This window comes from Austrofundulus limnaeus, unplaced genomic scaffold (assembly GCF_001266775.1).
Source record: "Austrofundulus limnaeus strain Quisiro unplaced genomic scaffold, Austrofundulus_limnaeus-1.0 Scaffold72, whole genome shotgun sequence".
Lineage (NCBI taxonomy): Eukaryota > Metazoa > Chordata > Actinopteri > Cyprinodontiformes > Rivulidae > Austrofundulus > Austrofundulus limnaeus.
Window position 1 is genome coordinate 1,848,051 of NW_013952474.1, and position 16,711 is coordinate 1,864,761.

The window sequence follows — 16,711 nt, forward strand, 5'->3', positions numbered from 1 at the left end:
GCACTGAGTTGCCGCCATGTGATTGGCTGATTAGAAATTAAGTGTTAACAAGCAGTTGGACAGGTGTACCTAATAAAGTGGCCGGTGAGTGTAGTCTCTTCATGCTGACCTGGGTCTTCCCTGGGGTCTCCTCCTAGTTGGACATGTCCAGAACACATTCCTAGGGAGGCTTTCAGGGGTCCTCCTTACCAGATGAACCACCTCAGCTGGTTCCGATGGATGGATGGATGAATGGATGGATGGATGGATGGATGGATGGATGGATGGATGAATGGATGGATGGATGGATGGATGGATGGATGGATGCCTCTAACTTTTTTGAGTCATAAATCCAATTGACCAACAGGTCTCCATCAGTCCAGTAAGATCCCGTCTAAAGGTCTCCTGCTTGGCTCCGACTTTTTTATTTATTTTTTTGGTTAATCCATTTCTCTTCTGGTTAAAGTTAGACACAGAAATAAAAAAAAGGCAGATCAAGCGTGAACATTTATCATTTATTTTCCATTTACATCACATTTTCCTTCAAAACACTATTAAAACTGGTTTAACTAAACACTATGAAGGATAATACTAAAGGTGACCAAACAGTTTTTTTCCTCTACACAATAAAATGTTTCAGCATTTCGCTCTGAACATCCAGTTTTGGTTTTCTGATGAGCAGCTTTTATATTTAGGTTGTTTCTAAAAAAAATTAATCTATTAAAGGAAGTCATTATCTGTAAAATTACAGCTTCAGGCGCTGAATGAACTTGTTAAATGAGGCCACAACCGTTKCTGGTACACTACATCTGTTGCTTTTATCTTTTAAAGCTATTTTTACTTTTTGTCTAAAATTTTGAATTGGTTRATATTTCAGTTCACTTTTTAAAAAATAATTAGGAGAAAATGTGTGAAATTGTTGATGATTTCATCATAACTCGCCTAAAGCAGTTCTGTAGCTTTAATCATTGTCATCATCTTCTTCATCCTGGTCAGGACTTTCACCCTCSTCTTCCACAATGTAGTGGTCATTTTCAAAGTCGTCCACAAACTCGTCGTCATCTTCAGTGTTTATCCTCCCCGACAAGACGTCCTCAATCCAGTCCTCCAGCTCCTCTGCTGTGGGCAGGTCCTCGTCGTTTGACATGTCCAACCAAACACTGTCGGCCTGGGATAAAGTGCACCACAKAATGAAACGGACTGAACGTCAACTGTTAGGTGTTTTCTGAGTCTCCTCTGGTCTGAAAATGGGACTTACATCTGTGACGTTGACCACACCAATCTGTGGTCTAAACAGGTCCAGTTTGAAGGTTTTCTCCCAGTACGTGGTCAGCTGTAGGGACAAGACARGACGAGGTCACTTCACAGGTCAAGCAGAACTTTGAGACATGTCTTTGRTGCTGAAATGAAATTTAGAGGTGTGGAAGAACCAGGGGGAAGTCATCGGGGTCGATCCAGACGATGCTGAGCTCAGGGTTGTTGGTGTTGTCTCTGGCCACGTCCTTCAGGATCTCCAGGAACTCGTAGCCATCTGGAAGCAACAGAAGAAGGGGTACCTATAGAGCTCAGTGGTGGGTATGGATCCACTAATCAGCTAATAGCAGAACTAATGTTTCATTTAGCAGATTAGTTTATTCGCTAACTTTGAAAAAARGTTAGCAAACCAGTTAGCTTTCCCTAAATTAGTTTTAGCCAAGTTAAATCCAGTAACGAGGGTTAGACAGATCACACGTCTGTCAGATTTAAACTTTTAAGGTTTTCTTTCCCAGAATAAATCCTAATGGAGAAGAGATATTAAATAAATGAAAACAGTTAAGAGAAAACATTCTTCTTAAACATTTGGATTAAAGATGTTTGCAGAGCTTTCTGTAACTGTGTCAGAATGTTTATATTTTTAAAGTGTTCCTGCACCATAGGAGTCAGGCTGTGGTGGGCATCTCTTATTTTCTGAAYGGTGGCAACCCTACCGCTAACAGCTAACTAACAAGCTAACATCAAGTTTGTGRCAGTCCCACCAGTATTCAMCTCGAAGGAGATGAAGACTTGTGATGCAGACTAAGGGTTAGCAATTAGCTTTAGTGTTAGCTTCCCCTATTTTTTTACGTTTAGTATTAGCAAAGCTACAGTTTTAGTTAGCAGACCAATTAGCTTCAGCTAAATTAGTGGATTTAAAGTTGGAAAAACCTAACGGCTAACTAACAAATTAACATCGACAAGTTTGTATCAACCATCAGTCTTTAGCTTAAAGGAGACAAAGACGTGATGCAGACTGAGCTGGTGCTAGCTTCTGCTAATTTTTTTTACTTATTCTGCTGTTTACTGTTAACGTACGTTAATTTTTTTTTTTTTTTTTTTTTTTACATATTTAGCATTAGCAAAGCTATACTTTTAGTTAGTGAATGCCCACCCTAGTTAGAGCCCCATGGACCAAAATAACAAAATGTTTTGTGTTGCAGCTGCAGACCTGGATCTTCTTCCTCAGCAAAGGCAACAATATGTATCCCATCTGTATCATCCTCCTTAATGAGAAGAGAACAAAAAGTGCATTTATACTCTAAAACAACCGTGATTTCAGTCATTTATAATGAAATATWGATCAATTACTCACCCAAATCTCAAACATGTTCTCAGCCCGGAGCTTCCTCAAAGTGGCCCTGTAAAGATCTCATTGTCAGTAAACCTCACCTAAATAAATAGCTAAATATAATTCTGTCTACACAATCCTTTTATAAACTGGTATTTACAACRCCTGACAAAGAGGGTCTTAGCCTGGCTGAAGATTAATATTAGTCTTGTAGTTAAGACCACCTAACCCGAGACAAGACAGAGTACAAATWCAGTTGAGTCTGATCAAGACCAACAAAAAGTGGTCTTAAGACCAGCCTCGAGTACAACACTGATCCATAGGATCCCACTCCATTATGTCAGGTTAAAGTTTCTCACAAAGCTTATTTTAATTTTTCTTTAGTGCTATTTACAATTTCTTCTTATTTCAGTGTCAGCACATGACCAAAGTTAAACAGCAACAGATCAGGTAAAGTTACACAAAAGCAAAAAAAAAAAAAAAAACTGACGTCATTGTTTTAATTTGGTTTCAGGGGCACAAAGTGACTCAACCTCCTGTGTTGGTTGACATATTCAACAATATCCATCTCTGACAGAGGTCTTCCAGGCAAGATGGCTGGCTCCTCCATGAACGGCTCATAAAAGTTCACTTCATTCATCTTCAGGGACAGATGTTTGGCTACCTAAAACAACACAACATGRCAGGTTAATTTAAATGCCTTTATGGAAGCTGCTTGTTTATGGTCATAAAATAAATACAGACATTTTTTCAACTTTAAAAAACAATTATTTGATTAATTCTGCAGAGAAAGTTCATCCCCGTCATACAGCTCAACTTGGATCTGATAAGGATCTCACATTCAGCTCAACAGCATCCAGTAGCAACTTTGAAAACCAATGTGCTTGATGACCAGGCTAACTAATATGTAGATTAGTTTGTTTATTTGTCAAGGACYATGTACAGAAAAACATTAAACTTGAAATGAGTAAAGATGTATTTCTCTMTATTCAAACACTGTAGAAACATGTTTTCTTACAGGTATTATTTCACTGCCATGCTTGCTGCTGTCTAATTAGCTTTGGGCCATAAAGACCTGTTTGCTAACTTAATAGCCTCACGCCCTATATAAGCCTGTTAGCTAATAATGAGTTTACCCTCTTGAAGCCTGTTTGCTAACTAATTAGCTTTACATCATATAGGCATGRTAGCTGAATTGTTAGCTTTAGCTCATAAATCGGGTTGCCACCTGTCAAATACAGAATTGTTCTTTATTTGGCTAATAAATGTTGCYTCCAGTATTGAACCAATACCAATAAAGTCTTTGATTCATTTAACAACACAACAAKCATTATTTCTAAACCTTTGCTCCTGAACATAAGAAATCAACRTTTAAACAAATCTTACAAACTGGCTGTCTGATTTTCATAAAATGTTAAATAACCATGCATTTTCTTTTACTTACAGATTTATCGAAGGTAGCAAAGAATTTGATGTAAGGTTGAAATCTCTCAGAGGCCTCCTGAAACGCTTTAAAGTCTGAGAAAACGAGAGACAGCGAAGCTGAATTGAAGCATCTATATTACACATCTGTGGTGAATGATGTGATGAGAAGAGCAAACCGTAAAACTAATTCTCTCCTTTCAGTTTCTCAGCATCAAGACTCCACTGTCCTCAAGTCTCTCTTGACAGTTTTACATTCTTATAAAGTGCTCCTGGTTCTGCTCCCACCAAGGACTGGCCTGTCCCCAGACAAACGGGGTCCATTATTACATTTTTTGATCAAAGCAGATCTCAGTTTCAGATGATCTCTTATCTCTCAGAGAGGGACTATAATTGCAGTTTGACCCGTTACAGGACGAGCTCAGAGCTATTTAAAGTCTCTCTGAGGACTGAAAATGTCTGGAATCAGGTTTCTTATTAACGCGCTTCAAGGTGACGTAGCACAGTTAGCATTCAGCTCTATTAGCATCCCTGGAGCATGGTGATGGTAGGAGAACAGTGTGTGGTTGTGTTTTTAACCCATTATATAGGTGCATTAACTAAATGTAGGCTTTAGAGGAAAAGAGTTTGAAAAACCAACATGAGTCCTCTCCTTTGAAGTAACCGATCAGTCGGATGTCTTCTTCCATTCGCTCGAAAGCTCGCAGCTCCATGGCGTTACTGATGATTTCCACTGGGTCCTCCAGCACCTGACAGACATGGTCAAAAAAAAGAGGGGGTGATTTTGGATCGGATTCTGAGGTGGGCTTTTCCTTGTAGATGATGTTTTTGTTTCAAACATCTCTTATGTCCTGGATGCAATATACCCCTCTGCCAAATGTCCTGCTCTGAGTCTCAAATCTGTTTATTTGTTTAAAAACTAAAAATCACAGCTGACTCACCTGACTATATTAAATTGCTCKTTCCTGTTTTTCTTCACCTGAGTTGCCTCGCTGTCAGGAATTTTGAACCTGTTTGAAAAATTTGCCTGACAAATCTCTCGCAGTCGTTACAGGCATCTGGAACCCTTCAGCTTAGTTCCAATGGGTCAGAACGTGCAGAACAGAAGGAACAACTTCAATTCAGTTTTTCACKAATATGTGACCTGATGCAAAACGAGTCCCAACGAGGGGTTTTTTYGCAATTATTTTCAAATTCTCCACGTCAAAAGCTACAAAATGACTTGTAATTTGTTGAAATTTGTTGATTTATCACCTGGAAAAAAGCAGGTTTTGTTTGGTGTCAATTTGTAAACTAGACCTTTATTGGTCTGGATGACGTCTGTATTTAAAAAGGAGGAATCCCCAAGCTTCACAATGACACCAGCACTATGGAATTGGTCGATTTCAAAGTAAATTTAAAGCTAGATGAGGAAGATTWTTTGATATTTGAGTTACTGGGATCACCAAGGAGTGTATTTATGGACTCATGTTTATGCAATTTTCAATTAATAACAATAGTTTATTTTTTTGCATGGAATTTTTTCAGCTGTGTATAAATAAAAATGGCTAAATTTATAGATCTTTGTAAAATTTGCTTTATTTATTTGTTTATTAAGATCCCCATTAGCTGCAGTAAAACRACAGCTTTTCTTAATCAGGTCAAACAGAATCACACTGACAATTAGAAAACAGACATAACATTACTAAACAATAAGAAAATTCAAGCCGCTTTAGCGGGACTTGCAATTGGTAAGTTTTTCTGATCATTCTGAGCTATGATCACACAAAATTTCAGCTCAATTTCTTAAACAGCTGATCTAGAACTACTTGAAGTTAGCTTTGCGGCCATCTTGAATGTTCTAATCCAGAGTAGCTCTTTATTTGTATGTGCTTAGCTCCACCTCTGCAGTCTAACTCTTATAATAAGAACTCCTGGTTAAAGTCAGGATCRTTTCAAATGAGCTGCATCTGCTGGAGGTTTATACCTCTGAAATATACAAGAAAACTGGCAAACATATCAGCAAACCCAAAAATGGCAACAAAGCAGTCATTTTTTTTTATTATCTATTAAGCTAAAATTTTGATCGTAGCAGCTGAGCCATTACTAACGTACTTGGAGCTTGAGATCTTTGTTTCACTGGAAACGTTGATGCTGTTACTTTGCCCTTTTTTTTTTACAACATTAAATAAAATTTACTTACGTCCAGGAGAAATTCCACCAGCGTGTCTGCCGACAGCTCCCCATCAAACTCAATGATCCGGTCATCCTTGAAGACGTACAAACTGCCCACCTCCTCCAGACCTGGAGGCAGAAACCAGAAACTAAACAGTGGTGTGGAAAAATGAAATAATAATAACAATAAATAAAACATTAACAYGATTATTCATCTTAKAGAAGAGAAATAAAAATTGTACCTAATTTTTTGGCGACTTTAGCATCTTTTTGAGCGTCCACCATCCCAAAACCAATGTCTTTGTTCTCCAGGACTTGAGCTGTGAGCTTGATGTTCACAACAAACAAACCAACAGTTTAAGAGTCTTAATGTGGCAGACATACTGAACACTGCATTTACAGACTCTGTGGGAACKAGAAACAAAGAAGCAGGTCAAATGTCCCAAAACTAAAGAGAATCAGCATTTGATTGACTTTAAATCACAATGGAAGCAGTCCACTCTTTTCTCTTTATCTTGAACTTTCTGTGGGTTTGACCTTCTGCCTCTAAGGTGATGTGGTCAGGACGGCTGCTGAAGCTCGTATAGAAAATCCAGAAAAACGTAGCTCAAAGTGAACAAAAACCAGATTAAACTAACAAAGTTTGATCAGGATGCGGATGTGAGTCGACTTATTTCAGTCTCAGACGGATGTTAATTGGTTTTTGAAGCTATAATTAAAATAATGACCCAGAAATGGTCCCTGGACAGATGTGAGCAGAGAACAAGATAGTATTAAAGTCAATGCAGGTAAAAAATGGAACCTGAATCCATCAGACAGCTGCTCTTCAGCTTGGTCCAGATCAGTGGTCCAGCCCTGGTCCTGGAGGACRACTATCCTGTAGGTTTTAGTTGTTTCTGTGCTCTTAAACAGGTCATGTTCTGCAGAAACCTGTTCATCGTGTATTCAGATCAGGTGGGTCACACATCTAAAACATGCAGGATGGTGGTCCTGCAGGACCAGGACTCTCCTGGTCTAAAAACTGGGAAACAAACAAAAACAACAACAACAACAACAACAAAAAAGAATCTGTTCCTTTAATAAGACTTGTTCTGACACAGCTGAACCTGCCACCTGTAAAGGTCCGGTGCAGCAGGATTCTGGTCTTCACACACCTGAAGAGGAGAACTACTGGTAATTATAAGATAGTTCAGACCCTGAGGTGAGTTTCTGTGGTCAGATTAGTTTACCTGAGGTGATAGGGTTTTTTAGAGATGGAGTTTATCGATCAGCCTGACGAGCGAACAGCTCAGGTCTCTGCCGTCGTAAAACAACTCSAATCTTGAACATTTTATGTTGGAACACTAAATTTTTACATTTATTTAACATGATTATTTATATCTCTTTACTACTACTACTTTTATTTATAAAGCTCTTTAAAACAACCACAGCAGCTGCAACAAAGTGATGTGAAATCAAAACATGAACAACACAAAACAAAGATTAAAAACGAGAAAATCAATAAAAAAAGGAATAAAACAAAAAAAGAAAAACAAGTCTCAGGCTGTGCCAAAAGCCAGGGAGGAGAAATATGTTTTTAGAAGAGTTTTAAGATCATTATTACTAATTTATTTTATAGTAAAGTCTGTAGCACTTCTGATGCAGCCATGTGGAGGGGGCTGCCCGCTGTAACCTCAGTGCTCAGACTGAGTCCATAAAAGACACCATCGAACTATATCAGTAACTAAAATACCAAATAATCTGCTTCACAATCTATTTAAGGACAATCTATTTATGCCAGGAAATCCCTTTGTTGTTAAGGTGAAGCTCTGGGATTTCCCTTTTTTTAAATAAAGGGCTGGACTTTCTGATGATGTCACTTCATGACCAATAAAAAGAAAAATAATTCCACTTTTCAAACCGACACAAAAAAATAACCCAGCTTGTTTTCAAGTGATGATTCACCAAATAGTTTTAAACCTTCTGAGATAACTTAAAATAATTTTGTCATTTAACAGCAAGCGTCAGATATGATGTCCATCAGTCACTGTGTGATGGACAGGGGACGTCCTGGAAAGATTTAGTCCATCACAGGGACGCCTAGAGACGGTTTAATGAACCTAACGTGTTTTTGGTCTGGAGAAAACCCATATATGCACGGACAGAACATGTTAGCTCTGCTTAGAAAGATCCCAAACCCTAAACTGGGTTTATAAAATCTATCAGTAACAGGTAAGATATTTATTCTCTTCACAGAACTCCACTTCAGAGGATCTAGACTGTTCTTACAGGTTTGCAGAGATGAAAATACATTTTGCGTCTGCTGATGGAGCAAGAATTAAGTGATTTTTCATCGTCTAAATACCATTATTTAAGCTTTTAAATTATCAGTAAAATTTTTGATGCTGAATTATTTCCTTTTACATTTGATATTAACTCTGTTTAACATGACAGGAAGTAGATGTTGGAGTCTCCTCACCTCCAGCACCAGCTCAGTCATCTGGAACTGCTTCTGGAGGCCCTTACTGGCCGGGACAGGTTCATGGTAGAACAGGCACAGCAGGTCGTACCTCCTCAGGGCCTTCTTGTAGTTGCGCTCGTTGATGTCCAGCACCCTGTCCTTCCCATCGAAGTTGGGGAACTCCAGACCCTCCTCGGCCCCGCAGAAACAAACCAGATGGAGGCTGAGGCCGGACAGGAGGGAGAGCCAGATCTGCTGCATCACTGCTCAGACTGTGGAGGCGCTTTGATCTCCAGCAAATATAAAATATAACCTCTAATGTTTCATCACTTCGTCCTCTGCTTCTGTCGCTCCTCTTTGACAGCTTCTCCCTCTCTCCTCGCATATCTCCTCCTCTCTCCATCTTCTCACTTCCCAAATCTCAGGAGAGTCTCATTCCTCCTCTCTGAGGCTCACYGCACTGAGGATATTTAAAGAACAAACATCCATCAAATCCTCTCAAATTCATTTATGATAAAAATCAATAAGATTTTTCTATTGTTATATAATTATGAATTGTTTATAGTGTTGTGTTTTTGCTTCAGAATTAGCTGACAGTTCAGAAAATGTGCTTGTAATATTTGAATGCCTTTATTTTAAGTATTACGGTAAGATGACAGCATTTTTGTCGTGCACGTTACCGTAATTCCGTATTCAGGCATTAGTAGCGCATCACAGATCGCGGCTCTTTGTTCTCAGACAAAGCTGGACAATAAGGGAAAAATGGAGCGCTGCCGGTTTTGGAGCGCGTTAATATTAATCCAAGTCTGTTGCATGAGTTCAGTCGGTGCTTCAGGTAATGCCTCTAAGAAGCATAAGCTTTAAAATGTATTTTAAAAGTAACATTTATCTGGGTTTTGTGTCGCTGCGGCTCCTCGCGATAACTCCTGATGAGGCTTAAATCAGTGTTGCCCGGCATGCTAACTGTTAGCTGTAAGCTAACTCTGTGACCGCTTTAAGCTCACAGAAGGATGAAATCCCGTTTGTGTTTTTAGTGTTTCCCGCGTAGGCCGGCCGAGGGGTTGAAACATGTTCTCTAAACTTACGCTAAAGGCGCAGCGTTCAGTGAAGTGCTTATCGCCCGCCGCCTTCACATTTGAGTGCCACCGAGGAAGTCGTAGCCGAAACCATAAATGCTAAGATCTCGTGAAGTATCGCGAGATCAGAACTAGTAAATCTCTGGTACATGTACCACAATAATGTGCAGRTGACATGACTTGTGCATTTTTGTGTTGTTATGGTTGATTAGCTGTAGCAGGCATCTTGAGATGGGTTAGTGCTTCTTAATGTATAATCAATGATTACTTCCTGAGAGTTTTACTAAAATCCGTCCAGTTATGATGGGATATTTTGCTAACAGATACTTGAAAGTTCTCAGTCAGAGCCTTTTGTTTTTGGCAGTTGAACCAACACCACAAAAGTAAATAAATAAATATCAGAAACAATATTTTATCGGTCAAATTGAATTTTTGGTGATTTTTCTAATCGTTCTATTTTGAGTTATTGGTTAAATAAATAAGTTTCCTTAYATCTAAGCTTGTCAGGGACACTAAAACACAGTTTTATTAATGTGTACACYTTGTTGCAGATACACAGTGGAAAAAAATAAGAGAAAAGATCTCTGAAGCTGTTAAAGGATACACTCCATGCAGTCCTGTCAACTGCAGCTGCCATCTTGGGTGAGCCTGTCTCAACACTTRACCTCTAGTTCTGACTATAAACAAAGAACATTTGTTAAGATTACACATTTTAGGGTGGATTTAAAACTGTTTCTGCAGCTGAAGTTAAACCTTTCTCTTGTCTTATTTTTCCATTTCAGCGTCCTCCAACATGACCTGAAACCGTTTAAAAGAGGAGTTTCTGCAGACCTCCTGGCCTCGACAGTTCAGAGAGGGGTGGGCACCCACTACCAGATTATTGGACACAACTTGTACAGAGAGAATAACTGCATGTTTCCTGCWAGGTTTGTTTAAAGATAAAAATGCACCTGGATGGTGTTAGTCAGGTCCTGTTTCTGATCCTGTKCGCGCCCTGAACCCACGTCATGTTTCCAGGTGCAGCGGAGTGGAACACTTCCTCTTGGAGCTGATCGACAGGCTMCCAGACGTGGAGATGGTGATAAATGTGAGGGATTACCCACAAGTCCCCAACTGGGTGCAGCCGACTCTGCCCGTCTTCTCCTTCAGTAAGGTCGGGATCTTTCTGCACGTAGAAAAACACAAATATTAGCTTTCACAAACCAACTGTTTTTTTWAATGTTTTCTTTAAGTAGACGTCAGAATACCAGGATATCATGTACCCTGCCTGGACATTCTGGGAGGGAGGGCCTGCTGTGTGGCCCATATACCCCACCGGACTGGGACGATGGGATCTGATGAGAGATGAGCTGAAAAAGTAAGTTTGCAAACATCTAATACACTGCAGAAAATGTCCACCTAAACAAGTTTTAAAATCTTATATCCAGCCAAAAAGTCTTTTTGATCTTGTTTTGAGACAGATTTACTAAACAAGAACTGATTGTGTAAGAATAATAATCTTGTTTTCAGAATGTGTAAGATTATTTGTCTTGTTAGCCTGAAAATTTGACTCAAATTAAGTCAAAAATTTTCTGCCAGTGAAGTAAGAAAATTTTACTTGGTAAGATTCTGAAATGAGTCAAATCAAGTATTTCAAGAATCTTACCAAGTAAAATTTTCTTACTCCACTGGCAGATATTTWGACTTAATTTGAGTCAATTTTTCAGACTAACAAGACAAATAATCTTACACATTCTGAAAACAAGATTATTATTCTTACGCAATCAGTTCTTGTTTAGTGAATCAGTCTCAAAACAAGATCAAAAAGACTTTTTGGCTGATATAAGACTTTAAAACTTGGTAAGATGGAGAGTTTCTGCAGTGTGGATCTGTATGAGACTCYTGCTGGAGGATAAGTTGGAAAAAAATTGAAAATATTTATTTTTGCTATAATTGAGATGGGCATAAAGATTAGTCCATAAAGAGGCACCCGACCTTGATGGTCCACATGGAAGTGGCATCCTGTCTCTCTTTTTATTGGTCTTGGCCTAACCAAGCCTCAAGAACCGAGGCTGGACCACCAGCCTCTCCCTGGCAAGCTCCGCCCCCAGCTTTGCCTTATTTTCCTCTTTTTGAGCAAGGCTGTTTTTCCGTCAAGGTTTTCTGAAACTCTTGGTCTGACTCATCCCCTGAGGCCTGTTCGTCACGGGGGACATCTTTTAATAACCTCTATGTCTTTTTGTTTATCTGTTTTATATAATTTTATTGTTTCCTTTTTATTTGAGTGTTGTACCCGAGACAAACTTCAAAATTTAAAAAAAGTTCTGTGTCTCTGGACCTCATCAGGTCTGCAGCCCAGTGGCCCTGGAAGAAGAAAGAGTCCAAAGGGTTCTTCAGAGGTTCCAGGTCAGTGAGGCAGGACTGAAGGAGTCATTGATTGTAAAAGCAGACTGCTTTAAGACTGATGTGTTCACTCTGCAGAACCAGCTCAGAGCGAGACCCGCTCATCCTCCTGTCCAGAGAAGCTCCTGACCTGGTGGATGCAGAGTACACCAAGAACCAGGCCTGGAAGTCTGAGAAGGTCTGACACTCCAGGGTCCAAAGCAGGAAAACCTTCAGCTGGGTCTTTCATCAGTTTAACCTCTAATAAYACCTGTTCTCTCCACATCAGGACACACTGGGGAGACCTCCAGCTAAAGAGATCCCTCTGGTGGATCACTGCAGATGGAAGTAAGTTGTTTTTTTTAAACCATGTTTAAAGCTTGAGTCTCATCTGACGCCTTCTTCTCCACCTTACAGGTATTTATTTAACTTCCGGGGCGTGGCGGCGAGCTTCCGCCTCAAACATCTCTTCCTCTGCGGCTCGCTGGTGTTTCACGTCGGTGAGGAGTGGCAGGAGTTCTTCTACCCCCAGCTGAGACCCTGGGTCCACTACGTCCCGGTCAGGCAGGACCTGTCCGACGTCAGGGAGCTGCTACAGTTCGTCAAAGAGAACGACGCGGTCGCTCAGGAGATCGCCTCCAGGTAACGGGTCGGGTTTTCCTCAGAGCTGAAGTTAGGGGCAAAATAAAGTTACAGRTCCGGTTCTCCCCACAGGGGGAAGGAGTTCATCCTCAACCATCTGCGGATGGAGGACGTCTCCTGCTACTGGGAGAGACTCCTCACCGACTTCAGCCAGCTRCTCACCTACAGACCCAGCAGGAAGCCCGGCTACAAACAGATCGTCCAGAAGCCCAGCAGAACTGAGCTCTGACCGCCCCGCAGCAGCTGACTCAGCGTAATGAATGTACTGCCTGTGCTACAAAAACCAGTTGTAACCAGTTCAGACTGGTGGAAGTTCAGAGAGCTGTGGGCGCTGCAGCTCCTCCAGGTGGTCACCTGACATTGTCAGCRGCGACAGAGCAATAATGTTTGTTTGTTCCGTTAGCAAAATACCTCAGAGATCATTCGCCTTCAACTTTCAGTCAAAATGGCRGCCACACCTAAACAACCTTACCCAACACAAACACGTCTCTAACTCAGTCAGTTTCCAGGGGCGGAGCCAGAGGGCTTGCTCGAGTGGCAAGTGCCAACCCTGCCACTTGATTGGCCACTCCAGGTGCTGCCCACAGATGATTGACAAGTGGGCGGGACTAGCATGTGATATTAAGATGGGCAGTAAATATCTGAAGCAGCRGTATTGTCTGCTGCAGTGAGAACCTTTAGAGCCATTTTAAATAAGCTGTGGTGGACATTTAGATTTTTCAAATCTGTAGTAATTTTATTTGTTTTTATTTGACCCACTCAAAAAAAAAAAACAATTTTGCAAAAAATCTAGCTCCGCCCCTGTTGATTTCACAGCTAGCTGACCGTTGGTGTGTAGTAGCTACACATCTCACATCTGTGTTCGAAACTTCAACGAGCAATAAGCCTCTCTGCTACAAACACTAACACTGTTTATTTCCTGTTTTTATTCATCTAAAGAAGCTGTGAAGGGATTATAATCCTAATAATCTGAGCTAAATTGAGATTTTGGTTTAGATTTGGTTCTTTACATGGACCTAACAGGGTGGCAGCTTCAGATGAAYGAATGAAAGTCAAAACAACTTCAATCGATTCTAGAATATTGTTCAACGATTTGTTTCAGCTGAATCTTTTCATCATTTAGGTTTGGATGAGGATTAGGGATTAGGATCTGATTTTAAGTTAATTATCTTAATCTGTACAACAATCGATCGTTAAGTCTGATCACCACAATAAATCTAATCCTGGRAGTTTCAGAGAAAGCTTCATGTGTTTACAGTTAAATAATCTGTCTGGAGTGGATTAATGAGATCACGTCAGGATTAATTTGATTATGTTGTAGTATTCATTTTATCCTGTCATTAAGAAGGTTMTTATTCTTGTCAACATTTATTTTGTTTTGTGCAGCTGTTTGAAGCCGTGGCCAGTTTGTATGTTTTTTTTTAATGTTATTTTTTATTTTGACCAAAGAAGCTGTGATCAAATCTTCTGTCAGATTTTTTTTACAACTTTTTACTAAAATAAACAAAGTGAAAACACTTGAACTGACTCTGCTGTTATAATGTTACTTCTTCAGGCTTCAGACTGTTTTAGCTGTTTATAAATCAAAATATTCGGCTTGTTCAGAAGATGGTTGCAGTGATTTTATTTTTTTTTTGTAATTTTTGTACTTTTTAAAAATGTGTAAATTAAACATTGTTCCATAGAATTACATTAAGAACCCTTTTTAAATATTATTCAGCATGGTTTTTATTTTAGCTCAGTTATGTCTGATAAAAAATAAAAGCTCAAAATGCTGATTCTACATAATACTCTGCCTTTAACAAAACAAAAAAAAAAAAAAACAGCTTTATTCCAACACTTGAACAAACCCACCTGGTTAAAGGATGCTCAGAGGATGGTGTGATGGTTCCACACATTTATTGTTGTCTTGGCCAGCTTTTAAATCCTTTTTCACATTGAATTCATTCAGCTGGAGTCTATATAACCTGTAAAACTTCAATGCTTCGGTCTAAATTCCACCTTATTGTWACTCCACAYGCCCCTRTTTTACTCATTTTGAGGCTGTCTCTTTAAATCCAAACATGCTTCACACCCCACCCTCCTCCAGCATCCAGAGCGGTCAATTCTAGTTTGATGAGAGATTTACGACTATCTTGTGGCACAGAAACATTTTATTTACTAATAAATTAAAAGATATCAACAAGGGAAGAACTGTCCATCCAGACTTACATGTTGGAGCCAGAGTCTGACCCAGAGCCAGAGGAGGAAGAAGACCACCAAACTGTAGTTGCTAATCCAGACCTTATTTGACGTTTTGCAAAAACTGTGACGTAATAGTTCAGAAAACATCATAGACAAAAGAGAAAACTAAACAACATTTTGGCACAAGTACACAACAAAATGTATTTAACAACTAAAAAAGTGGATTTTGCATGATATGTCCCCTTTGAGCACACGATATGAAATGTCCTGTCCAGAATGAAGGTCACCGACGCCTCACAGCAAGAAGGTCCTGGGTTCGATTCCCAATTCGGACCTGGGGTCTTTCTGTGTAGAGTTTGTGTGTTCTCCTCGAGCTTGTGTGGGTTTTCTCCGGGTACTCCGGTTTCCCCCACAACACAAAACATGTCCAATAGGMTGCCTTCAGGCCCAGGCCTCCCTTGAAAAAGAGATCTGGGATCTCAACAGGACTTGCCTGGTAAAATAACGGTAAATAAATAATAATAAATGATGTACTGACTGGTTGGATCAGGGAGAAGAATGTCAGACACTGGATGTAAGTTGTGTTGTTTGAAGGCAGCGTTGGCTTTTGTTTCATATTTTAGACGTTTTGACTCGGTTAGAGCCTTTTGCAAACCAAATGTGTCACTTTGACCATGTTGAGCCCTGTGGGCTCACTGTTTTGAAAATGTGGATTTTGAGGGGACTACTGTGTCAAAGCAACCAAGAAAAACTTTAAAGTCACAACGATAAACGGAGAAGAAATCAGTGATTTACACTGAGCTGATCAGTGTTTAACTGTTCTTATTAATGTCTGTTCATAGGATGGTTTGTGTTTCATCTGAACYCAAAATACCATTTTGAGAAGAAATATTGTTTTCAATGTAAAGTTTAATTTTGCAGGAGAATTGAAGGGGTTTGCCCGATGTGTGTGTGAAGCTCTGAGAGCATGAAGCATGCTGTAAGAAATGTGTGTGATCAATCAAGAAAAACTGCAACAGATGAAGCAAGAGGAAGATGGGTTTGAGTTTGAGRCAGAGGAGGGTGAGGAGCAGGTCAAGCAGGAAGAGGAGTGGTGCAAAGATGGAGAGATASACGATCATCAGTCATTATATTACATCACAATATGGATGAAATGACAGCAACYATCATTAAAGCAATCTGACTCAGAGTAATCAAAGAGAAACACGTTACTGTGTCAACTTCGAGAACAATGACAGTGTCAGTGTTACCACAGACTGAGTTCTCCAGCACCGACGGGTACAGAAAACCCAACCCAGCTCAACAACATGATGTTGCTCAATGATTTATGGTTTCATAATAAAAATACAACATTTCAACTAAATTTATTTAWATATTTGTTATCAAGTCACAACGATTGTCATCCCAGGGCTCTGTACAAAAACAATCTATAGAATTGTGTTGAATTTTCACTTTGTCACAGTCTCTTCCTGAACYTTGTGTTTTCAGTTTTTATTTTTATTTTTTTGTTACAGTGTGGATYATGTGTAGTAGTGTTCACAGTTTTGGAAGATTGGGTTTTGAGAAGAGAATTRGAGGCTTTGTGTGTGTAGCTTGAGAAAAGTGTTTTATGTTACYCATGTTGAGAAATGGAGGAAGGTTATGTGAAATGTGTTTTAGTAACAGTGGAAAACTGTAAAAGCAGTCCATTAATATTTAACTTCACTCTGATTTTCAGTGGAATTTGAGTCAACATATCAAAGATAAACCTCTTTGCAATGAAAAACGGAAGTAAAACAAGCTCTGAAACTCAAATGACTCATTCAGCTGAAGGTGTGTGTGTGTGTGTGTGTGTGTGTGTGTGTGTGTGTGTGTGTGTGTGTGTGTGTG

General features: G+C 39.6%; 2 protein-coding genes across 2 annotated transcripts; one reads left to right on the plus strand and one right to left on the minus strand.

The window, feature by feature from the left end:
• Positions 1-475: 475 nt before the first annotated feature.
• LOC106519171 (calsequestrin-2) lies at positions 476-9,905 on the minus strand. The gene is made up of 12 exons (XM_014010731.1): positions 9,665-9,905; positions 8,598-9,039; positions 6,382-6,466; positions 6,168-6,268; positions 4,626-4,734; positions 4,008-4,081; positions 3,097-3,227; positions 2,588-2,633; positions 2,444-2,498; positions 1,410-1,510; positions 1,238-1,312; positions 476-1,147 (listed from the first exon to the last, which is right to left on the minus strand). The coding sequence occupies exons 2-12, from the start codon at positions 8,838-8,840 to the stop codon at positions 941-943; spliced, it is 1,227 nt and encodes a 408-aa protein (XP_013866185.1). The 5' UTR covers positions 8,841-9,039; positions 9,665-9,905; the 3' UTR covers positions 476-940.
• poglut1 (protein O-glucosyltransferase 1) lies at positions 9,306-14,181 on the plus strand. The gene is made up of 10 exons (XM_014010732.1): positions 9,306-9,414; positions 10,207-10,297; positions 10,438-10,581; positions 10,673-10,808; positions 10,891-11,012; positions 11,981-12,040; positions 12,116-12,215; positions 12,306-12,364; positions 12,434-12,658; positions 12,731-14,181. The coding sequence occupies exons 1-10, from the start codon at positions 9,342-9,344 to the stop codon at positions 12,885-12,887; spliced, it is 1,167 nt and encodes a 388-aa protein (XP_013866186.1). The 5' UTR covers positions 9,306-9,341; the 3' UTR covers positions 12,888-14,181.
• Positions 14,182-16,711: the final 2,530 nt, after the last annotated feature.